The 25749-nt window shown below is 39.5% G+C and overlaps 1 protein-coding gene across 1 annotated transcript in view; it reads left to right on the forward strand.

Moving 5' to 3' along the window:
- Positions 1 to 3635: 3635 nt before the first annotated feature.
- CFAP58 (cilia and flagella associated protein 58) overlaps positions 3636 to 25749 on the forward strand; it is a 105867-nt gene continuing 83753 nt past the window's right edge. Inside the window, exons 1-9 of the mRNA XM_029244820.1 lie at positions 3636 to 3680; positions 3873 to 4154; positions 6203 to 6351; positions 8741 to 8897; positions 9816 to 10010; positions 12059 to 12196; positions 14258 to 14417; positions 18004 to 18086; positions 21898 to 22089. Coding sequence (XP_029100653.1) covers positions 3636 to 3680; positions 3873 to 4154; positions 6203 to 6351; positions 8741 to 8897; positions 9816 to 10010; positions 12059 to 12196; positions 14258 to 14417; positions 18004 to 18086; positions 21898 to 22089 — 1401 coding nt within the window. The remainder of the gene's footprint in view (positions 3681 to 3872; positions 4155 to 6202; positions 6352 to 8740; positions 8898 to 9815; positions 10011 to 12058; positions 12197 to 14257; positions 14418 to 18003; positions 18087 to 21897; positions 22090 to 25749) is intronic.

Consider the following 25749-nt stretch of genomic DNA (forward strand, 5'->3'; position numbering starts at 1 on the left):
TTTGATATTTTTCCATTCCTGTGCTAAGTGCCAAGTGTACAGGGAAAACCTTTCCTGTGAACAAATCGTTAGGCTAGTGATCAAGTGTTGACATTAATACCGTTTACAGGGATGGAACCTAGAACATTGCTGTGATAAATGTTTGTGTGTGTTCATGTTTAGCATCAACAAGGGGAAAGTACAGAGCAGCAGCACCATTCCTTAATATGATTTTTCCTCCTTTGTGGAATCGCTGTATTGTGATCTTCGCGATAATCTGCTTTTTAGTCAGGAAGAAAACCTGTGTTGAGTTTAACGTTAGTACTAATGCTGTTATACAAAATGTTATATAGATATGCTTGTGATTCCACATCTGTTTTAAGATGTGGACTCTGTTTTGTTCGCATATCATATTTAGAAGTGTAGTCAAGAGTACAAGTGTTTTTTTTAAAAATAAATTTATTGTATTTATTTATTCTGGCTGCATTGGGTCTTCGTTGCTGCACGCGGGCTTTCTCTAGTTGTGCGGAGCGCGAGCTACTCTTCCTTGCGGTCCACTGGCTTCTTATTGCCATGGCTTCTCTTGTTACAGAGCATGGGCTCTAGGCACATGGGCTTCAGTAGCTGCAGCACGTGGGCTCAGTAGTTGTGGCTCTTGGGCTCTAGAGCGCAGGCTCAGTAGTTGTGGTACACGGGCTCAGTTGCTCTGCGGCATGTGGGATCTTCCCGGACCAGGGATTGAACCTGTGTCCCCTGCATTGGCAGGTGGATTCTTAAGCTCTGCACCACCAGGGAAGCCCCAGTACAAGTGTTTTTGAAAAGCAAGAATATGTAGACTTTCTCCATGTTGGGCAAGGCAGGCTTGTCAAAGCAGAAGGTAAACTAGACTACTTACCCAAAATCTTCAGGGTGAGTTTGAATTTTACTTTATTATTGGGATTAGAGATTGTCTCAGTTAATTTCTTTGATTAGCAGTAGAATTTTTTTTTTTTGCTTTTTGTTCTCGTTTGTTTTAATTAATTTTTATTGGAGTATAGTTGATTTACAATGTTGTGTTAGTTTTGGGTGTACAGCAAAGTGAGTCAGTTATACATATATCCACTCTTTTTAGATTCTTTTCCCATATAGGTCATTACAGAGTATTGAGTAGAGTTCCCTGTGCTATACAGTAGGTCCTTATTAGTTATCTATTTTATATATAGTAGTGTGTATATGTCAATCCCAATCTCCCAATTTATCCCTCCCCACCCTCTTTCCCCTCTGGTAACCATAAGTTTGTTTTCTACATCTGTGACTCTATTTCTGTTTTGTAAATAGGTTCATTTGTACCATTCTTTTAGATCCCACATGTAAGTGCTATCAGATGGTATTTGTCTTTCTCTGTCTGACTTAACTCAGTCTGATAGTCTCCAGGTACCTCCATGTTGTTGCAAATGGCATTATTTCATTTTTTTTATGGCTGAGTGGTATTCCATTGTATATATGTACCACATCTTGTTTATCCATTCCTCTGTTGATGGACATTTAGGTTGTGGAAGCATGTCCTGGCTGCTGTAACTAGTGCTGTAGTGAACACTGGGGTGCATGTATCTTTTCAAATTCTGGTTTTCTTTGGATATATGCCCAGGAGTGGAATTGCTGGATCATATGGTAGCTCTATTTTTAGTTTTTTTAAGGAACTTCCATACTGTTCTCCATAGTGGCTGTATCAATTTACATTCCCACCAACAGTGTTAGCAATAGAGTTTTTATGTTAAAGTCCTTTTTAGTGTAGAATATCAAAGCATAATGTCGCAAACATAAATAAGACCTTTCAAACCTTATCATTTCTTTGCTCAAAAGGCTAAGTGATTACCTGTGGCTTCCAGAATAATTTTCTCTGTATTCCCTAGAATGCCATTCGAGGTCTCCAGTCTGTCCCTAACTCTCTGTCTAGTCTCCTTCCTTTTCCCTGTCATATTTCTTGTACTTTAAGCTAACTTGAGCTTCTTAACCAATCTCAAATCCTAGATACCTGCTTGTCCCTGAGCCTTTGATGAAGCTTTGCCATGGGACAGGAATGCCCTTTCTCTTTACATCTACCTGTGAAAACTCCAGTCTCCCTTTTGTGCCTTCTTAAATGCCACTTCCTTTATGGAATTTGCTTTAATTCTTGCTGCTGGGAGTAATTCCATCTTCCTATAGGTTCTTGTAGAACTCTGAATCCATTTTATGGCAGGTATCAAATTCTATACTTCCGTTTTCTGCCCACATACTGCATCAGCTCTTCATGTATATATTTCCTATGGGAAGGCCGTGTAGTCCTTACTTTGATATCTCCTCCAGCCTCCATCATTCCAACTTACATACAGCAGATGTTCAATCAATATTTTCTGAGTAAATATATTAACCATACTCATTCTTTTTTTATTACTATTGTGCTGTATGTAGTTTGAAGTAGGGCATCTGTAACATAGTGCCACAAACTGGATGGCTTAACAGCATAAATTTATTATTTCACAGTTCTGGAGGCCACGAAGTCGGAAATCAAGGTGTCCGCAGAGCCATGCTCTGAGACTGAGTAAAATCTTTCCTTGCTTCTTCCTAGCTTTTGGTGGTAGCCAGCAACCCTTAACTTTCCTTGGCTTGCAGCTATACCAGCCTAATGTCTCCCTTCACTGGTCACATGGAGTTCTCGTGTGGGGGGTAGGGTGTGTATGTATCCAAATGCCACACCCTTTCTTTTTTTTTTTTTTACACCCTTTCTTAATTGAGTTATAATTGACATGTAACATTGTATTAGTTTTAGGTGTACGACGTAATGATTTGATATATGTATACATTTCTCTTTTTCTTTTTTTTTTTTGGCTGCGCGGCATGTGGGATCTTAATTCCCTGACCAGGGATCGAACCTGTGCCCCCTGCATTGGGAGCTCGGAGTCTTAACCACTGGACCGCCAGGAGATTAAATTTTCCGCCTTTTTATAAAGACACCAGTCACATGGTATTAGGACCCACCCTACTCCAGTATGACCTTAACTTAACTAATTGTATATGTAATGACTCTATTTCCAAATAAGGTCACATTCACAGTTACTGGGGGTTAGGACTTCAACATATCTTTCTAGGTGACACAGTTCAACCATAACACTAGGGAAATAAGAATTCATATATAACCATATAGTCCTGGGTTATCATCTAAGTCGTAGTCAGACTTGCTTGAATTACATCTGTATGTTTGGGCTTACATTTTAAATAATTTGCTGCCCAGCTAATCATGGAAAGCAAATGTGAAGGCCCATGACCATTGCCCAGGGGGCGTTTCAAAATTCCTGTGGAGATGACCTAGGCTAATTTTTTAAGGGGTAAAAATGATGGAATATTTTTAAAGAGAATATTCCATGTTCTGGATGGGTTCCACTGTAAGTGTGGTTTCATGGTATCTATATTATGTCTGACCTCAACATACCGTGGCTTCCATCTGCAGTCCTGGGGGCAGTAAGAAGCAGGCTTGGAATAATCATAATAGCTCTCGAAATTTATTGAGTACCTGCTGTTTTGCCGGGCACTTGGCTAAGTGTTTAACATGAATTATCCCATTTAATCTAATCCTTAACACTATGTGGTAGAAAATATTACTATCCCAGTGCTACGTATACATATATACAGGTATCGGGATGAACAAGGAGCCTTCCCATCATATAGCTTTAAATCGTCTGCTTGTCAGTGGCTTTTATTTTGCTTGTACGAAGGTCTTTTATTCACGAATAATAAGTCAGTCCTGAATAGTGATGGGGTAAATATTTCAATCTTTGCTTGTATGGAGGTCTTTTATTCACGAATAACAAGTCATTCCTGAATAGTGATGGGGTAAATATTTCAATCTTCACTCCCGTCTTTGCCCTTTTGAACAGGAAAAGAGTGAAAAACTAGTGATGGAGGAAACTGCGTATGAAGAAATAGAAAGGGATTTTCAGGAGGTTCTCAGCGAACTTACAGGGGACAAAAGTTTGGAGAGATTTAGGGTTGAATATGAGAAGCTTCATGCTGTCATGAAAAAGTCTTATGACAATGAAAAGCGTCTGATGGCCAAGTGCAGAGAGCTGAATGCGGAGATCGTGGTTAATTCCGCGAAGGTCGCCACTGCCCTGAAGCTCTCTCAGGATGATCAGACCACCATCACATCCCTGAAGAAGGTCAGTGATCTTCTAGAAATGGAACCAATGGCGAGCTTTCATAAATGCATCCTGTACTTAAAACATCATCCTTTCATTATACTGGCAGCTCTAGGCTGGTAGTAAAAGAGTTATTAAATAAAAATTTACATGATTTATATATTCATTAAGCCTAGGGAATAATGTTAATTTTCAAAGAACTTAATTAGCTTGAGTGAATTTCACAATGCAGAAAATAAGGTAGAACCTTACTGGCTTGGTTTCTAAGAAATACTGTGTTCACAAAAACAATTGGCCATAAGTAAGTATAGTATTAGGAATATCAGTATGTCTTGTTTGACCCAAGATAAGTAATTAAATATCTTATGATGATATCTTGTAAAAGATCTTTTCATGTTTCTACGTTTTCCAATGTTTTAGGAGAGGTTACCTTGAGAATTTCCAGATGGTAGTTTTCATGATCTTTCCTCTTATCGCCCCTTTGCTTCTGCCTTGATCGTCCCATTTCCTCATAATGCGAGAACAGGGATTCAGTCTGGGAGGGATATTGAGGAAGTATGGCTTTTATTTACACTTTATTTTTTTCATCCTCAAGTGTGTTGCATTATTTTGAAGGTAAAACACAAATGTTCCTTGTAGATTGCAGGGTGTTAAGAGGTTAAGATATTTTAATTTATAATTGAAACCCTAGTGCTGAGAAATAATTTGCAATTTTTTTAGATAATTCCCTTGATATCATGCAATTAAACATACCCCAATTCTAATGAAGTTCCAAGACTAGTGCAAAATGTAACTTACCTGTTTTCTTAGGAACCACTATTTTTAGTGTCTTTTTCTCTCTATTGTTATTTTCTTCTTCTCCTTGCAAAATACCAATATAAGAAGGCTTTAAATCATGTTATGATGAGAAAAGACCCCACTTTTTATTGTAAATTAAAAAACTGGAAATGGAAGTCATGAATAGATTAAAATATAATTGGTGAATTTGCTTTGGACAAGATTTCATATAATCATATTTCATTTAAATATCCTTCATTTGTTTTGCCAAAAATAGTACATATGGTTGCTACAGAAAAACATACCCCTTAAACTGACATTTTGTTTTGAATCACTAAATTATGTGCTGCAGTTACCCAAGAATCATCTCTCTCTCTCTGTAATGTAATAGCATGAATTTATTTAATTAAATAATTTCTTCCACTCATTTTATTCCTTGTCAACATAAAATAATATTTTCACCTCAAGCATATAGATTCTTACCTGTATAAAAGGACTCACATTTCACTTGATGAAATTTTGCAAGAAAATTAAGTGGCAGGGCAAAACTCAAGGCTGTTGCAACATTTACTGTCCTTCGTCCGTGTACTCGAATGGCTGTAATTCACTTTTAAGTATTTCTGTTAATATTCCACTTTGTATTCAGAATAGTTTTGTTTTTCCCCTATAAGCATTTGATGAGAAGGCCTGGGCTTGGGTTTCTGGAAATGGGAATTATCAAGGCTGTTGTGTACAATTAGGTGACAGCCAAGACCTCATTTCTATGGATGGCTCTAAAGTTCACCTTGCCATCCAGGAGCTCACTTGGGGCCTGAGCGCAAAATATATTTTTAATATGGAACCTATCAAGAACTTCAAATTTAGGACTTGGATCTAAGAGCATTCCTTATGTGATAAAGCTTTTTTTTTTTTTTCCTATAAAATATCTGGACTTGGAAAGCACATAAGCTTTCATTTTCGATTTTGTAAACCTATCTTAACGTCTTTACTAGAAATAATACCATTAGTTATAGCAGCCCCTGTAGTATGTGAGCCCTGTGGCCACATTTACCTACACAAGAGAAAATAGGCTTTGCCAGTATCCCCTTTAAAACTGCTTTTCAGTATTGACTAACTCATGTTGAACAATGCAGTAAATCGATATACATTTAATACATAGTGTATAACATGTGATCTTCTTTCCCCATAAATAGCTTCTATAATGTAGTTGTTTTATTATTCTAGTTATTCAATTTAGCTTGCATCGGGAACCTAGTTTGGTTTTTCTCACTGATATCCCATGACCCACCTAGGAAATTGAAAAGGCTTGGAAGATGGTGGACTCAGCCTATGACAAAGAGCAGAAGGCAAAGGAGACGATTCTTGCCCTGAAAGAGGAAATAGTGAACCTAAGCAAACTAGTCGAGCAAGGGTCTGGACTCTCCATGGACCAGGATAGCAAGTAGGTCATAGCCGTCTTGATTCATGTTGAACTTGCTTTTGCAGAGGCCTCCTTCAACAGACAGCCTGGGGCTTGCCGGTACCATCTTGAATGTTCTTTGCGAATACAAGACTCTACTTTGTTGGGTTCCCAGAGACAGGTTTCTATCTATTGCCATTTTTTTCTTTTTAATACTCCGTTTCTCCATGCCCAAGAGCTTCTAATTCATGGTTATATCAAACTTCTGGCTCTATAAAATCAGTGCTACAGTTTTAAAATGAGTAAAGATTTTAACTTTATTTCTCTCAAACTTGTGTGGAATGGCTGACTTTCTACCCAGATTCCCAGCCCCTCCCATACACCCCCTGCCCCATGATTAGCCATATCACTATCCTTCCTACCACCTCAGATTCTAGGCCAGAAAACAGTTGCTCTTCACACTTGTTACTCCTTCATCCCTTAACGTTTCGTCTGGTTGACTCAGTCTTCTAAACATCACTTCATTCTTCCCCTCCGCCTATCAGCAGCGGCTCCCCTGTTCTCTGCTGGATTTGGCAGTAGACTCCTAACTGTTCTCCCTGCCTTTGAGGAGACATCTCCCCTCTTTACCATCTTCCATACCAGACTTATTCTTCTAAAACATGTAGCTACATGCTTCCATCTCCAGCATATGCACCTTCGACAGCTACCCATTTCCTAAGGATAAAGCCCAAAGTCTTGAACATGTCTTGCAGAACTCTTTGTAGATCTGCCCCCGTCAGCCTTGCTAGACTCACGTCCAGCAGCACCATGCTTGCTCATGCCTCCATGTCTTTGGACATACTGTTTTCTATGCCAGGGATCCTTTTTCTTCCCTTCTCCACTCAGTAAACAACTATTCATCCTTTAAGACCTATCTTAAACACCATCTTAACTTTATCACCGTCAGCATCTCTGTTCCAACCTCCTCCCAAGCCTCAGACCCAGTGACCAGGCAGAAGAGTCATTGTGTTCCCTGTTTCCATAGGACCCAACATCTCCCTCAAGTATGGCACTGATCACATGGTACTGAAATTATTTGAGCTTCTCTGCCCATTAAGCTGTAAACTCCTTGAGGGAAGACATCTATCTTTACCTTTCCTCCAGGAATCTAGCACTCTGTAGGGCATGCAAAACCTTGCATTAATTAATGAGCAAGGAATGAGCATACACTTCCTTAGGCATCCTTAACTAAATCTACCTGCTGTCTAGGTTTCTTATACTTTCTAGATACGTTTATCGAATGTTGAATAGGTAAAATAAACAGCAGATGTGGTGTTCATAATAATGGACTCTATTTTCTTATTGAAGAAGTCATGCACGATCAGAGCAACTATTGAAGAACAGCTGTTGAAGAGCATCGTGAGGGAACTGATTTGGTTAGGAGGAGTTTTCATGAAAATCAGAACATGATGAGGAGAACTGATGAAGCCATCCAACTCAGAGTTTTATCTTCAGCAGTGCGCTTAGGTGTAGCTGTCTGTCTTTACAGTAACCTTAGAATTTAAGGTCTTGTTTATGGAGAAGAGTTTGCGGTTTTGAAAGTTCTTAATTAAACAGTTATATCAAAATAGTTGGTCAATACATATTATCGAATTACTGTGTTTCCCACAGTCATTTGATGTCTGTCAGCTGCAAGTGTCTCAAATGCAAGTTCTCTGCTTTCTCAGCTCTAAAGTAGCTGCCTTGTTCTAGATGAATTCTGCTACACAGGTCTTATCAGACATAGTTTTTCCACTTTCAGAATGAATACTACAGGGGTGTGGAAAGCAAGGAGTAGAAATCAGCCCCCCCAACTCTTCCACCCTAAATTTCACTCCTCAGAGATAACCAGTTATCAATTTGATGCCTATTTTTCTGGACTTCTATAAAAATGCCTATAGTACACACACGCACACACACACACACACAGACTGTAATTGCTTAAAAATAAGAAAAGGGGTCATATTATGCATATTATTATTGGAACATCCTCTTTTTCAGTTAAAAACTCAGAAACAGGGTTTCCCTGGTGGCGCAGTGGTTGGGAGTCCACCTGCCGATGCAGGGGACGTGGGTTCGTGCCCCGGTCTGGGAAAATCCCACATGCCGTGGAGCGGCTGGGCCCGTGAGCCATGGCCACTGATCCTGCGCGTCCGGAGCCTGTGCTCCACAACAGGAGAGGCCACAACAGTGAGAGGCCTGCGTACCGCAAAAAAACCCACAAAAAAAACAACAAAAAACCCCTCAGAAACAGCTCCCACGTCAGGGCGTAAAGATCTTTCTCTTTCACACCTGAATAGTGTTGATCCTTGACTGTAAGTCTTTCCCATGAAAACGAGCTCAGAGGATGATAAGAAGGCTCCCTGAGCAGATGGCCATTTTGTCTGACGCCCGTGTTCTTCTTTTTTAGTATCCGAGATTTGCTGAAGTTCAAAGAAGAAGTGACAAAGGAGCGAGACCAACTCTTGTCAGAAGTGGTGAAATTACGAGAGGCCTTAGCTCAGACCACTGAACAGCAACAAGAAATGGAGCGGTCCAGGGAAGAGGCAGAGCAGACCATCAGTCAGGTCTGCTCTGACACGGAGAGCAAGACAAGGACCATTACCTTCCAGAAGGAGGTTTTGTCCTTCTCCAGGCTCCCTTCCGGTCTTGTTCCTTTCTCAGATTTACGACCCTCCCTCCCGCCCACCCCCCCTTGCCCCCGGCCTGGTCACCAAATGAAGCATCCATTGTTTTGCTTGTTTCTCTGGTTTGTTTTTGCAAGAGCAGTTTTACCTGAGTCATTCTCTGAGAAGTTACTAAGATAGGGCACTGCTTACATTTCTGGCCCAAGAACGTGTCCCCTGTGACAGCCAGGGCGCCCTGCATCTGGGGATGGTGAAAACAGTTTCCCTGGCCTTTCTCCTGTGTAAGGAAGTCATCTAGCTGAATCCTTCTGAATACTTTTCTATAAAGCCAGAAGTCAAATAGATGGTATACAAGCGCAGGCTTGAGGAGAAAAACAGGAGACTCCTTTGATCATGAGATAAGAGAAGGACTTTTCATAGAATTTGGCTGTCATGATAAAACTGTAGTACTTTGTTTAGCAATATCCAGGACTCATGGAAAATACACTTTCATATTTAGGGTAGCTGGCTACATTTTATTTAGTTTCTGTTGATGGAGAGTTAGATGAATTCTTTCCATGTTTGACTTCCCTAGAATTCTGGGCTTCCAATATTTAACTGGATTTTATACCTTTCTTTGTGGATTTGTTCCCACCATCAGGGTGGCTGTTTGGTGCCAAGGCTCTGAAAAATAATACAGAATATTCTTGAAAAGTTTGAACATTGAAGTTCAAAGATGACTCTCCTACAGGAGAAATACTACTTCAGAGTCATTGCCCTGAAAATATCTGAGAGCGGGAGAAGTTCGGCTGGTTGAGACCCGTCCTGAGGGGCTCATCTCCCGCACCCCAACCCCCATCGTCCTTTCCGTGCCTGTAGTTCCAACAAGAAATCCAGCAACATCAGAACGAAGCTTTGCGGGAGACTCGGAAGAAGGAAAAACTAGAGAAAGAGCTCAAGCAGATTCAGACGGACATGGACACCAGGCAGACAGAAATCAAGGCCCTGCAGGAGTACGTGCAGAAGAGCAAGGAGGAGCTTCAGAAGCTGGAGCAGCAGCTGAAGGAGCAGAAGGTGGGCTGGGCAGGGCTGCACCACGGGGCCTGGCCAGACAAGAACGGGGATTTTTGAATTTTCTTTGGAAAGCAGCAAACTCCCTTCACTGCAGAAGTTGGTGGATGTTGGTAACACAGCACGTAGCACTGTACTGTGTTTGGTCTTTGAATGGCTCTTATAGGTAGATATGCTCTATCCCCCCAGCCCCCTCCTGCCATGCTCCAACAGGTTAATCTCTTTTTATCCTTTTATTGATGTGTAACATACACGTAGAAAAGTGTATAAGTCACAAGTATACAGCTTGATGAATTTTCTCCCCTTGAACACGTCTTGGTTACCCGCGCCCAAGCCTGAGAAATAGCACCCCGGGAGGCTCCTCGTGCCCCTTCCCAGTCACTCTCTCCCCAGAGGTCAGCGCTCTTCTGAATTCTAAGCAGAGGTTAGTTTTGCCTGCTTTTGTACTTTACAGAAATTAAATTATACAGGATGTACTCTTTTGTGTCTAATATCTTTCTCCTAATATCCTGTTTTTGAGATTCACTTATGTTGTTGCCACATAGTTATAGAACCACAGTATCCAATATGGTAGCCACTAGCCACATACAGCTATTTACATTTAAATTATTTGAAATTAAATAAAATTAAAAATTCAGTCCCTCAGTTGCACCAGCACCATTTCAAGTGCTCCATAGCTACATGGGGCTAGTAGATACCGTATTGGATAGTGCACATAGAGAACATTTAGTTCATCGCAGGAAGTTCTATTGGACAGAGCTCAGAAGACCATTCACTCTCATTGCTCTAAGCATTCCAGCCTGTGAATATAGCATGATTTATATTCAACAGGTTTAATTTTAAGTTTGAAGTTTGGGAAACCACACACTGTCTTTATGCGTTTTAAATATTTAAAAAACATTTCCTCTGTAATAACAGTTTAAGGTAACACAAATGCTAGTCTGTCTTTTCTAATTTCTTAAAGAAGAACCATTTCATCTAATTGAAAAAAGTCATTTCTTGAAAATATGTTCTCTTAGGAAGTTTCCAAAGTATTTTTAAGCCATACATCATTTTTCTACTTAAAAAATTAGATAGTAGAACACATTTGTCAATTGCTTTATTAATTTTATATAAAGCCAGAAATCAAATAGATAATATGCAGTGTGCAACATCCATGAAAAAAACATGTGGCTTTCTTTGAGCCTGAAATTTGAGAGGTTTTTGGTTATCACGTTAAAACTATAGTACTTTGTTTGGCAACATCCAGGACCCATGGAAAATTTTATTTAGTCCCTATTGATGGGAAGTTGGATAGATTCTTTCTGTGTTTAACTTTTGCTTGAGTGGAAGTTATATATTGGAGTAAGTGTCTTCTAAGCCATCTTCTCTCTTTTTTTTGATATCCCTCCATCTCCCTAATATTTTCCCAATAGAAATGACTTCCCAAAATATAATCCTCTGTTTTTATAAAACCTTGTCTTCTCTGAATAGTCAAGTTGGGAAGGGGAAAATCCAACTGACACTGAAGTCAGGGAGGTAGAAATCATTCCACTACTACTCCACAGTTTTGACTTAAGTTGGATGAAGGGTAATTGTTTTGTGTTGGTGTGAGTGAATGGTTCTGTTCACGAAAATGTTGTAGGCATGCTAATGCAGGATTTGCTTCTGAAGATACAGCTTCTGAGCCCCACAGCCGATAAAGCTTGTTCGGATCTCTAGCTCATCTGCAATGATTATAGCAATTGTTGTGTACGCTAAGCCTGCCAAATGGCAAACAGGCATTAAAATATTTATCCACCACCTGTGAACAAGACTTCCCAAGGTGCCCAGAAAAAAAAATTATGTTCTCTGTGTTATTCATTAGAAGGCATCATTTCCCCCAGCCATTTAACATTCATCATATTTGAGTGCCTTCATGCTTTCACTGGGGAGAAAGAACAATTTCTGCGAAGACAAAAAAAGTGTGGTTGCCGTGCTTGTCCCAGGAGGTCTGCATGGCCTCCTGCGTGGATGTGCAGCTACTGTAATCAGATTCAGAAGCATTGACCAGCTCGTTCTGCATCTTTCAGATACTGAATGAGAGAGCTGCAAAGGAGCTGGAGCAGCTTCAGACGAGAAATGCTAAACTTCAGCAAGAAAACGAACAACGTAGTTTGATCTGTGAGCAGCTATCCCAGGAAAACCAGCAGAAGGCGTTGGAGCTCAAAGTAAACACCAAGTGACCTATCTGTTCCCTAGCATGCCCTCCTTTATTCCCTGTTAATATGAATTGGCTGATGGTGTCCTAGCCTTTGGTTGGATAACCTGGATTAGCCTTGGTCCTTCAGAGGCAGGTGTAAACCTACAGTGATTGCTTTATGCCCAGAAGCAGTTTGATAACTTCCATTCTTATAACATTGCTAAGCTGCTGGTTAATCATATGACTGTGCAAATACTTTCCAAAGTGAGCTCAGGTGCTCACCTCTGTAATTTAGCCTTGCAAGTAACTTGAAATCCGTAGACAAAAATCTGGTGCTTTACTTTCCTGCAATTGCTGTTTTGATACCTTTTGACATCGTGTAGACTTGCTTATTAATGCTACCCTGTCCACCTGTCCATATATACAGCCATCCAAACCATTTACACATGTGAGTGGCAAAGAAGTGAGATTGTATTTCACTACTTGTATGGAGTGAGAGGGGTGGGGGACGGACTGGTACTATTTGATATCTATGCTGAGGACTACAGAATCATGATTTTCACTTCTGTCCAATGTAAATTTCAAGATAGGTCTCCTATTCCCCCTGCCCTGATTGAAGAGTGCTTGCAAATTAAGTTTAGATAACCGTTTTATACTTGGATACATATTGTCTGCCTACATGCTTAGAGCGGCTTTAAGTTTATCACCAATTCTGAAAAATCCATAAGCCCTACTCTAGTTATGTTAGAATACTGGGCATAAAATGAGTGACTAATCAGGAAAATACATTGATTCGAGTAGTAAATCTTAACAGTTTTTGCATCACAGCACCTTCTGAGAATCTGATGAAAGCGTGTGTGTGCGTGCACATACACACGCACGCACACTTATTTGCACATCTTGTGTCTTGTTTTGCATGCAGTCTTAGAGGTTTACAGGATTTTTCTGAAGTCTAACCATGGGGTCTGGATTAATTTTTCTAACCATGGGGTCTGGATTAATAACTACTGAATTAGAACATCTTATTGTTTTAATTGAAAGGGGACTTAGATGAACTAATTTGGACCTGGTAGGATCTGAGGCTGAGGAACATTTAAGCAGTCCAGAAATGTTTGACTCAAAACCATTCTTTATGAGAATGCTCCAAGTTAAAGCAGAAATGAAACGACTACTGAAGGCAAAATAATGTATTGGCCCCTAAGGTGAAATTAAAGGAAAAATACTTAGGCCAATAATTCTCTCCTTTGATGACATGCATGGGGCACCTTGAAAGATGGAATATTTTTGTTATCAGATCCTAAACCTATGGGATTCTGCTTCTAGCAATGATCTGAGGATAACGTGCCCAGCTAAGTGCAGCCTCTTCATTGTCAAGAACTGGGAATAATTGCTACTCTTTATTTGCAGAAGAATCACTAGTTGCTTTCCCAGTCATTTCTAAGAATGGCACATTTTTTAAAAAATGAATTTTAAAAAAATTCATAAAACTTGAAATCCATAGACAAAAATCTGGTGCTTTACTTTCCTGCAATTGCTGTTTTGATACCTTTTGACATCGTGTAGACTTGCTTATTAATGCTACCCTGTCCATATATACAGTCATTGACTAACATACTCTGAGGAAGGAGGGCCCCTTTTCTAACATATGTAATTGCACTACAGTGGACATGTGGATCCAAAAGACTCAATATTTTATAGCATGTTAATAACCTCCAAGAGAGATCACTTTGTGAGTCTATGAAAGTTGCTAATCACTACAGCATTTGTACACAAATTTCACACATTTATGATACAACTCAGTGTTCTTATCTTGTTTGATTCAACAATTCCATGATATCTTGAGGTATCAGGTTTAATCAGTCTTTTCAATGTTTTTAGCTCATATAGCCATATATTGTATTATGGCTTATATAGACTTTTTCGATTTCTCTCAAAAACCAAACAGTGTGTGTTTTGATTTAATCCCACAGAACAGCTTTACACTGACATAGGAACAGTGTCCTTTTATTGGTTGTGAGTTTACCATCATCCAGTCACTGGCTCTTTATTGACTGAGTGTCCCTGGTTAATCCTCTCTCACTAATCATAGGCCAAAGAGGAAGAAGTCCATCAGATGCGCCTTGACATTGGGAAGCTCAACAAAATCAGAGAACAAATCCATAAGAAATTGCACCAGATTGAAGGTCAAAAGGGAGAAGTGGAACAGCACAAGGAAACCCTGAAAAATCAGATCTTGGGATTAGAGAGAGGTAAGCCAAGAATCATTTTGTGCTTTGTTTCATTAGTTTATGAGCGTTTCATTGGTAACCAATGTCATTTGGCAACTCCATGCATGCAAACACAAACCATGCCAAGTGAATTCAGTAAAATAACATTCAAACTGGTAAGTAGATAATATGGAGGAGACATGGTTTTGAATACCTTGAACTTTCTTACCTTAAAAAACTCTTCAACAGGTTATACTGAGCCCAAAGTATTTTTCAGTATTTGTCAATGGAGTAAATAGCATCTATAATCTTAGGTCTGGGTTCTACATGTCTTTTCCTTCAGTCTTCTTTTTTCACTGAAGATGCGGGATAAATTCAAGTGAATATTCCGCATGAGCAGTATTTGAGACAATAGTATACCCAGAATCAGTGAGACAAAAATTAATGGCTTCTAACTCCTTTCTTCTGTTAGTACTTTACCATATGGCAAACACTTGTTTTAGCCAACTATCACATTGACCTGTGGAGGGAAAATTTAAGTGCCACAGGAGGCTGTGTAGTACAGAAACATCATTAAGGATACAAACTCTCAAGTCAAATCTACCTGGGTTCAGATCCCACCTCTATCACATTTAGCTGTTGGGGATGAAATGGCTAATATATAGAAAGCTCTTGGGACAGTACCTAGCACACAGTAAGTGCTTACTAAATGTCATCTATTGGGACTTTCCTGGCGGTCCAGTGGTTAAGACTCTGTGCATCCACTGCAGGGGGTGTGGGTTCGATCCCTGGTCGGGGATGCATGCCGTGCAGTGCGGCCAAAAAAAAAAAAGTCATCTATTGTTATCCAGATATATTACCACTTATAAAAGTAGTAAGAGAATACTATCTCATTCTGAAAAAGAATATAATTAAAAATAGGATATGCTAGTTAAATATGGTGTGGTAGAAACAGCTCAGAGACTTGGAGACAGAGGATCAGGGTTTGAATTCTGACTGCACCAGAAAATGTGGGGTAGGAACACCTCATTGACCTCAGCTGTAAATTACTGACTGAGATAACATACATAGAAGCATAAAAATGTACAGTGACTCCCTAAAAGTTAAGTAAAATATAAATGTCTAGATAAGATTATTAGAAATATTTGTCACGTCTTTGAGAAGTGTGGATATTTTTCCTCCTAAGACATCGGAGATAATCTTTTACTGAGGCACAGTTGCAGCTGATATTGATAATTTCTCCATTCATTTATTCATTCAATAAATTGAGTACACACTATGTGCAGGCATTATGCTAGGCATCGGGTGCATGGAGGTTCCTGCCCTCAGGATGCTTACAGTCTAGCATGAGTTTACAATCTAATGTCTTCAATGACGGATATGAAAAAAAAAATAGAACTAGTAGAGCATGTTTTGTAACTGGCTTAGTGAATTTCAGAAAACACTCCATATTAAAATTTCTGTATTTTTGCTGGTGATAGTTCTAAGCTTTGAAAAAAAATTTTATCCATTAAGTATTGAACCCAATCCTTCATCCCTAAATCATGTTTACAGAAGTCATCGTGCTTTCTCTTCTGGTTATTTTACAGATATCGTTAACATCATTATTTCTTCTTACGGAGCACTTCCTTTTGATGTGCCCTATCAAAGAGTGACATAATGGTTAGGAGCATGATTTCCTACCACATATGTTATGATTTCCTACCACAAAATCCAAGAAATGAACTGAAAAATTGCCAGAACTAACAAGAGTTCAACAAGGTGCAGGTTATAAAATAAATATATGGATATCAATAGCTTTCTTTCCTACAAAGAACCAGTTACAATATATGATGGAAAACCCCCCCTTTCACAATAGCAACTAAAGTAACAAAATATCTATGAATAAAGTTACCGAGATATCTGTAAGACATATATATATAAAACACTACAGAATTCTTTTGAGGGGTATAAAAGAAGACTTGAAAAATGGACAGATACACCAAGTTTCTGGATGAGAAAACTCGATATGATAAAGATATAAATCTGTCCAAATTAATCTACACATTTAATACTTCCAAAAAAAGTTTCAGTGAGTTATGTTGCTTGGGACTTGAAAACTGATTCTAAGTTTCCTCCAGAAGAATACACTTGTGACCATAGCTATAAAATTCTGGAAAAGAAGAGTGAGAAGGGAGCATTTGCCTTACCAGGTGTTTAAATGTATTATAACACTTCAGTAATCAAATAGTTTAGTGAAAATGCCTGAATAAACAGATCAATGGAGATCAGAAAGGCCACAAAAAGACCCACGATTATCATCTAAGATAAAGGTGTCATTTCATACCAGTGTGCAGTATGGATTATTAAGAAAATGGTAGTATGACAATAAACTACTTTTTGGGAAAAAAGTTAAGGTCAAATGTAGGAACAATAAAGCCAAAATGCAGAGATTTAATGAAATTAAAGGTAATTTTTTTTTAGCAGCAAAAGACTATATATGAAGGCAAATTGTCTAAAATATTGCCAAAGAGTTAGTATCCTTATTATATATAAGGAGCTCTTACCAATTCACAAAAAGGTAAACAACTCATGAGAAAAGTGAGCAAAGAGCCAGTGTGGGCAATTTGAAAAACAGAAAAACAAATAAATGATTATTAAACAGGAAAAGTAGTCTACTTCACTACTAGTCAAAGAAACGTAAATTAAATATGGACATACTGGTTTAGAAAAATCTATCAGGTTGTCAAAGATCAAAGAGAATGATAATAACAGTGGTGGTTTGGGTGTGGATTTAAACTGCTATTAATTTTTGGAGAGAATTCGGCAGTAGGGGAGAAATGTCTTTAAAAAGAAAATCACTTTTGATCCAGGACTTCCTCTCCTAGAGGAACAAATGAACAGGAACTTTCATAGGATTATTGCTTATAATTGCAAAAAAATTAAAAAAGGAGAAGCAACTTAAATGTTAAGATGGGGATTGGCTAAATAAATTATACATTTTTATACAGTGAAATATGAAGTCATTAGAAATTCTGATGTAGATATACATTTATAATATAGAGAGGTATTTATTTTATGTTAATTATAAAACAAGTTACAAAACTGTATGTGTGGTATGATTCCCTCTTGGTGTATGTGGTGTCTAAAGATTCATATTTATATACACATGTATATTTGCATAGGAAAAAGTCAGAAAAGAGACACATCAAAATCCTAAGTAGATTCTGATTTAGAAAATTTTCCCTTCTGTTTATTTTTATTTCCAATTTCTTCCTGTATTTCTAATTACTTGTATAATAAAAAAGATTTAAAAAGAGCAAGGACTTTTTGAAGTCAGAGAGACCAAACTCCCAATCTCAGCCCTGCCACCTCTTGGCTGTGCACCCTTGGCATATAGGCCTTTAAGCCTCAGGGACAGGAAGACCTACCTCACTGAGTTATAATGAAGATCACGGAACACTCAACGAAAAGTAGTTTTATAGCTACAGAGGCACGAACCCGTGTCCCCTGCATCGGCAGGCAGACTCTCAACCACTGCGCCACCAGGGAAGCCCCTATAAAGCAGTTTTTATGTCACTTTGGCTTTGGCAGATTCTTTCTTAGGTTTTCTTTATGTTTATTATTGTTTTTCTCCCTGGTGATGTAGAGGTGGAGGCTTCTAAGAAACAAGCAGAACTTGATAAGAAAGCAATGGATGAGCTTCTGAGAGAAAGGGACCTATTGAATAAGGTGAGTTTGTTACACTAACACTGGTAAATAAATGTCTTTCTTTAGTGCTATAATATCTGCCTATAACTGGTTGCAGGGGAGAGAAAACTCTGAGGCAAACAAAAGTAGATTCGAATTAATAATAGTGCTCAATTTTCCTCTAAGCAGCTATCCACATTCCACCATTCACTGGCTGTGAATTGAAACCGCATTATCACCTGTGAGCACAAAGGGACTTCGGAGAATTATCATATAAACCAGCAGGGGATTTCAGGGTGTCTTGTGGTTTCTGTTTTTATTGCTGGTGTGTTATTTGGCATCTTAGCAGTTGATCAAAATTTCTGATTTTAATACATTTATTGATTGATTGATTTTTGGCTGCATTGGGTCTTCGTTGCTGCACGTGGGCTTTCTCTAATTGCGGCAAGCGGGGAGGGGGCTGCTCTTGGTTGCGGTGCGGGGGCTTCTCATTGCGGTGGGTTCTCTTGTTGCGGAGCACAGGCTCTAGGCACGCGGGCTTCAGTAGTTGTGGCACGTAGGCTCAGTAGTCGTGGCTCGCGGGCTCTAGAGTGCAGGCTCAGTAGTTGTGGCGCACGGGCTTAGTTGCTCCACAGCATGTGGGATTTTCCTGGACCAGGGCTCAAACTCGTGTCCCCTGCATTGGCAGGCGGATTCTTAACCACTGCGTCACCAGGGAAGTCCAGAATTTCTGATTTTAATATCTATAATCTGCAACTTGTGCTAATCCAGAAAATACAAGTGAGTGCTAATAAAATTTAACTTCTAGGTGTTTGAAGGATGGCTGGTTGGCCATATAAAGAGTCTCTAACCTTTCCACCATCTTTTCAGGAGTGTTGTAGGTTTTCATTTCTGTCTTTGGCCCTTATTTTTCCTAGTCTTTGAGCTCAATATGGTCCAAAGCTGAGGGAGGGGTTGGGGGAGCTTGAGGCCTGGAAATCCTCCATTCAAGGCAGACCACTACCCCTTTCCCCTCCTTGCCCCTTCCAGAGGATTCCTTTGATTGACAGTCACTCTTAGGAGATTAACTACTTTCAAGGATTTAGGGTAAACATTCCTGCTCAAGGATTTCCTCCAGGGAGGAAAAAGTGATGGGCCAGGTGTAGAGTGGGCAGGCTGCTTCCGGAGTAGACAGCCTGATGGCTTTTGGCCAAGATAGCTTCATCTCATCAAAATAGATACAGCCTATATTTGTTCATTCCGAATTTTTATTACTTCTTTAAGTTTCCCAGAATTGAATAAATGTTAACAAAGTATTGAATAGATTACCCTCTAGCTTAAAGTAGACTATTTAGGGAATCTCAGGAAATAGTATAAGATTAGATATCTTTACATGCTGAGCACTGCTTAAGAAAGTCATCAATTTTTTTTGCATAATCCTAGTAACTGTTTCTTTATTCTATAAATTTATATATGTAAATAATGTTGGATTTAGATTTTTAAATTTATTTGTAACACATACAATATTTAATCCATTTATATTTTATATATTCTGATAAACAACCTATAGGTTTTCTGCCACAATAGGACACCTAACACATTAATTTTATACTTATTTTGTTTGATCTGACTACGTCAACTCCTTCTTTAGGGCAGGGTACTTTTTTAACTTTTTTTTTTCCCGGGCCGTTGCATCCTTAATGCCTGGCACAGCACCTGCCCCTCTGCAGGTATGCAGTCAACCTTTACTGATAATACATTCTTTCCCCACTGACTTGAAATGCCACCATTGAGTGAGTGAGTGACATAGTTTTGACAGGCGGCAATGTTAATATATTTGGTTCTTTCAGTGTCATGTTGAAGTGGCTTTATCTTTCATAGAGCAAATGTTTAATTCAATACTTGAAAGTAAAGTTGACCTTTTCCATTTTCTACATTGTCGTCCGACCAAGGTTTAACGTTCATTTTTTTTTAACCTGTTTATGCCAGTGGTTTTCAGACCTGGCTGAAGGTCTGTATTGGTTAGAGATTTGTGAAGGAATTATGAGGCACCTCATGGAACCCAAGGATACAGCTGGGCCTCAGGAACAGATAGGAACCTGGCCTAACACTCTTGGGATGCACAGAAAGCTCTCTACCTCCACCACTAGACTTCCAGCTGAGTTTTTGCTTCATTTCTGTCTTTTAGTGAAGATCGTCTCTCTCTGTTTCCCTGTCCATATGGCAGAAAAAAGCTATCACCAGCAGCTCCCAAGTTTACATCTTCTACTGAGTTACAAAAATCTGGAGGCCCTATTTCAAAAGTCACTGGGTCCATTCAGCTGTGGCTAGAGAAGCAGACAAGCTCTGCTCCATCATGAGCATGGCTGCCAGAGTTGCACTCTATTAACGCTGTGTTCCAGAGGAACAACCTGGCTCCTTGGGCAGCCAACCCGAGGCATTTCCATTATAGCATCAGAAACCACCAGGGCAGCTTTTTAAAAAAATTTAGGTGCATAACAGCTCCACTGAATCAGAGTCTCTGGAGTTGGGACATCTGTGTTTTTTAAAAAAACGGGTTAATTCTTTTTTACTGTTGTAAAATACATACAAAACAAAATTTGCCATTAGTGGCATTTAGTACATTCACAATGTTGTGCAAACATCATGAGTCTAGTTCCACAACATTTCCATCACGCCAAAAGGAAACCCTGTACCTGTGAGTACCTGCGAGGTGGTCACTCCCCACTTTCCCCTCCTCCCACCCTTGGAAATTATGAATCTGGTTTCTGTTTCTGTGGATTTGACCATTCTGCATATTTATATAACTGGAATCATACAATATATGACTTTTTATGTCTGGCATCTTTCACTCAGAATAATGTCTTCAAGCTAAAACCATGTTGTATCGTGTACTTCATTCCTTTTTTTTTTTAATTTTTATTTATTTATTTTTGGCTGCATTGGGTCTTTCTTGCTGTGCACAGGCTTTCTCTAGTTGCAGCGAGCAGGGGCTACTCTTCGTTGCGGTGCACGGGCTTCTCATCGTGGTGGCTTCTCTTGTTGCAGAGCATGGGCTCTAGGCGCGCGGGCTTCAGTAGTCGTAGCACGCGGGATTCAGTAGTTGTGGCTCACGGGCTTAGTTCCTCCGCGGCATGTGGGATCTTCCGGGACCAGGGCTCGAACCCGTGTCCCCTGCATTGGCAGGCGGATTCTTAACCACTAGGCCACCAGGGAAGCCCTTCATTCCTTTTTATGGTTGAATAACATTCCATTGTGTGGATATAGCACATGTTGTTTATTTAGTCATCAGTTGATGGACATTTGGGTTATTTTCCCTTTTTGGCTTTTGTGAATAGTGATACTATGAACATTCACGTACAAGTTTTTGTTTGAACACCTGTTTTCTATTCTTCTGAGTGATATTGTTGGAGTGTATGTTAATTCTGGGTATCTGTATTTTTAATAAGTTGGTTTTATTTTATTTTGTAGTCAAAGCCTGTGTTACATGATTAGATTCAGCTGTTCTAACTTCACAAGAAAAAGGCAAGAGCTGGGACAGAGGTTGGCTTTGGGGTCAGCTAGCTCTGGATTCAAATCCTAACTCCACTGTTGTATGAACTTGTAGGCAAGTAGCTTAACTTCTCATTCTCAGTTTCCTACCCCTAATGTGGGAGCGATATAGTGCCCACTTCCTGGGGATGTTGTCTCTTAGTGCATTTATATGTATGTCTATAGTGCTCTGTGCTCTAAATAAGCTGTAAAAAATATGATTATTTTATTCATCTCCCAAACAATGCATCTAATTATTTTAGGATTAAGACAGGGAGTACATTTAACCAAAAATCTCCCAACATTTTGAGTAATGGGGCTGGTGTGTTGTCCTTATTTTTAGAATATGCTTAAGGCGGTCAGTGCAACCCAGAAACAGATAGACCTGGTAAAGCTCCATGAACAAGCCAAGAGAAACCTGGAGGAAGAAATCCAGAACTATAAAGAAGAGGCTCAGAAGCAGAGAAAGATTATCTTTCAACTGGAAAAGGAGCGAGATCGGTACATCAATGAAGCCAGTGACCTTACCCAAAAGGTAAGCCACTCCTCCATGGTGTGGGTCGAGCACCGGCACATTCTTTCTGATTGTCACGTTTCTGATTGCCACACACTGTTGCAAAGATGAATTATTCAGATTTCAGCTTGTGGTTCACATGCAGATTTAAGATAGTGGGAAATAAGCTCTGCTAGGAAATCAGCTACTTCCCATTTAGAGTAAATAGATGCTGAGCAGATATTTGCAGAGTGTAAGCTTGGAGGAGCACAAATGCATATGGTCAGTCCAGCCCTGGCAGGACATATCTTCCTTGTAAAAGACCCCCAGGGATCCTCGTACCCCTGATTGGGAGCCATTGTAAAACAGCATATTTCTCTTGCGACTTTATCATTTAAGAACCTCCACTGATTGATTTACTGACTCTGAGAGGACTAGCTGTCAGTTCAGGCACTCATATTCTCTATCTTGGCTGACCTTGTTAGCCTCTGTATCAGTCAGATTAAGTTGTAACAAATAATCCTCAAGTCTCAGTAGTTTATAGCAACAGGGATCTATGTTTTACTCACATTATTGGTCTTTGAGAGTCAGCTGTAGGCCTGCTTCATGTCCTGTTTATTTCAGACTGACTCTGTTGGGATGTGCTGGCCTCTTACAGAGGGAAAACAGTGTAATAGTGGACCTTTGATATGCTCTCAGAACTTCTGCTGGCAAGGGAAGGGTACAGGGTCTGTCCACTCATATTTCATTGATCAAAGCAAGTTACATGATTAAGCCTGGTATCCCCAAGCAGGAGTGTGATCCTACTAAGGGAGGGGCCCTACCTGGTGAGACAGCCAGTATATCTGAACATATAATCTGTTGCAGCCTCCTACTTCTCCTTCCCAAGAGTCAGTTTTTCTCCACTCCTGTCTGCCATCAAGTTGTTAAAAATTCCAACCTGATCTTATTATTACTCCCAGCCTTACAAACCTCTGTCATCTCTCATCAACCTGGGGCAGTGCTTCCTAACATTCTTTGCATCACAGTATCATAGAAAATTCTATATCTACAGTATATGGGAATGAGAGAGATGAGAATGTGCAGGGCTGGAGGGGACTAACCCAGGGATGCTAGCTGCCCAGGTCCCACCTGGCCATCCTGTGGGTGGTACATACCTGTATTTTGGTACATACCTGTAACCCATGCAAGACACAGCCATTGGTATATTCTGACTTATGTAACAGAGTCTAAGCTCTTCGTTCTCCCTGGAAAGGCCTTTCTTCCCTTCTTTGCATAGAAAATTCTTATTCAATACCCAGCTCACATGCTCATTTCTGGGGTCAAGCCTGTTTTGACTCCCTAGGCAGAACTAGTCACTTCCTACTTTATTGGTTTGTTGATGTCTCTGGAATGGCACTTATCATCTTCTAGTGTAATTATTTGTACCTTTGTCTTCCCTACTTTATAGTGAGTTCTTGGGAGCAAGGACTTTATCTCGTTCTTTTTTTCATTTTCAGCATGCTGGTAAATAGTAGGTGCTGAAAAAGTGTTTGTTGAACAAATAGATAGATGATGAGTGATAAAAAGAATACTGCCACTGATTTTAACATAGGATTGTATATTTCTCTCTGTTTCATTGTAAAGGAGAGATACTGGTACCAAGTTTTGCTGGTAACAGTTTTTCACAGTTTCTGATGCTTAACTGCACAAGGTTACATAATGTCTTACCTAAACAATTTAAGCACGAGTTCTTAAAATGTTCTTTATCGACTATAATTTTTCTCTCTTACTTAACCCCTGACAGCATATATCAGTTGCTACAGCAACTTGTGTCACCTCTGGACTTCTTATTAGAAACATATATGTCTTTTTAACACCTTCCCATATTTCTTTCTTTCTTTACTGTCACACACACACACACGCGCACACACACACACACACACACACACACACACACACACACCTCATTCCCAGAAACAGAAAGTTCCCTTTCGTGCATTCTGTTTATAGGGAGTTGAGGAATAATACCAGGGGTGGGGAAGATGTCATGAAACTGATATTTTGATCTACTTCTAAAGTGAGTTGTTCCAAGTTTATCCTTTTGACCCAGCAATTTCTTTTGTAAAAACTGAATATATGAAAAAACAATAATGCAAAGATTTTTATAAAAGAATATTCTTCAAAATAAATTGTGCAAATTTGCTATGTACCATTAAAATCATGTTTTTGAAAAATATTTTTTAAATGGGGAACATGGTCACAGTATGAATCTGATAAAAACAAAATGCAAAGTTATTAATATGGTTTGACCTAACTTTCATCTGTGTGCAGATGGGGTGGTGGTGAGGATTAAATGAGGTAATATCTATAAAGCATTTAGAATGATCTCTGGCAGATAGTAAATGCTATGAAACATCTCATAAATAAGCAAGTAAATAAATAAATAAATAAATTTGTTGATGAACAGCCCAGAATTTTTGTTCAAAGTGGCATTTGAATGTAACTATTTTCAACTTCTTGTTAAATGTCAATAAGGTACAGACATAGATGAAAAGTCTTAACAGTCTCAAACACTAAGGCCAAAATAAAGCCTGATGCTAAAATAGAAGAAAGAGACTGGATGAGAACTTTAAAGCCAATAGAGGTGAATTGAGGAAAATCTACCTGGACCTCAGCTCACAGTCCCTTGAATTTGCTTGCAATTGAGAAGGGGAGGGGTGGTGGTGAGCAGGAAATGGGGGGAGATAGGAGAGGATGAGAGAGAAGATCAGACAACACCAACAGCGAGGCAGTAGGCTGGGCTCTTCTGGAAGAGATGACCAGTTCTCAGAGCAGGAATGACCAAGGAATTGCTAAGAATGGGATGTCCGAAGGTTGGTTTTAAGTTCTTTACTGTGCTCTGTACCTGAAACCTTTGGTGACAGTCTGCTGCATCAACCCAGTGGCTGGATTGTGCTTTGTGGGGTCAGGGATGGGGTGGTGAGGGATGTGAGGTAACAAATCTCAGAAAAGGGACAGTATGTGCCAGAGAAAAGTGCCAATTGAGAATCCGGAATTGTATGGAAACAGGAAATCAAAGCCACAGTGAATAGGAGAAATATAATTCCTCTAAGAATTTTTGGAGATACTAGGTGGGATGTTGGTCTTCCTAGCACACAGAATGAAGATTCTAGATGTTCTGTTGTGGTTAAGAACACAGTGACCCTGACAGGACAGAGGACTATCATCTGGGTTATAAGTCCAAGATGACATTACCTCTATGATAAAGCAGAGATGAAACAGAAAGGAAGTGATGGATAAAATAAGGAACAGTTGTAAAGAGACTAAAATACACACAAACCCCAAACCAAACAAAAGCAAGCAATAGCAGATTTAAAATCCACATTGAAGTTAGTAAAGAACAGAATTGATGTGGAAAATAGTGGAGTGCAAACTTGAGTAGTTCTCCTAGAATGCAGGTGGAAGGAAAAGATAAAAATGATTGAAGAGAAGATAAGAGATAAGAAGGACAGGGAATATAAACCAATCTACAGATAGTTGGTCTCTGATGGAGGAACTGAGCCCCAAGTCAAAGATGTAACGGAACATATTTTCTGGAAATGAAGAAAGAACTGTACATGCGGATTGAGCATGTGTCAGGCAAAATCAGTGACAGGAGAATCTTACAGAGACTTGCTCTGGGAGAAAGTTGTGTGTGTATTGTTTCACACACAGTGATGC

Source organism: Monodon monoceros, unplaced genomic scaffold (assembly GCF_005190385.1).
Source record: "Monodon monoceros isolate NGI ecotype Baffin Bay Population unplaced genomic scaffold, NGI_Narwhal_1 Super_Scaffold_4, whole genome shotgun sequence".
In the NCBI taxonomy this organism is placed as follows: Eukaryota; Metazoa; Chordata; class Mammalia; order Artiodactyla; family Monodontidae; genus Monodon; species Monodon monoceros.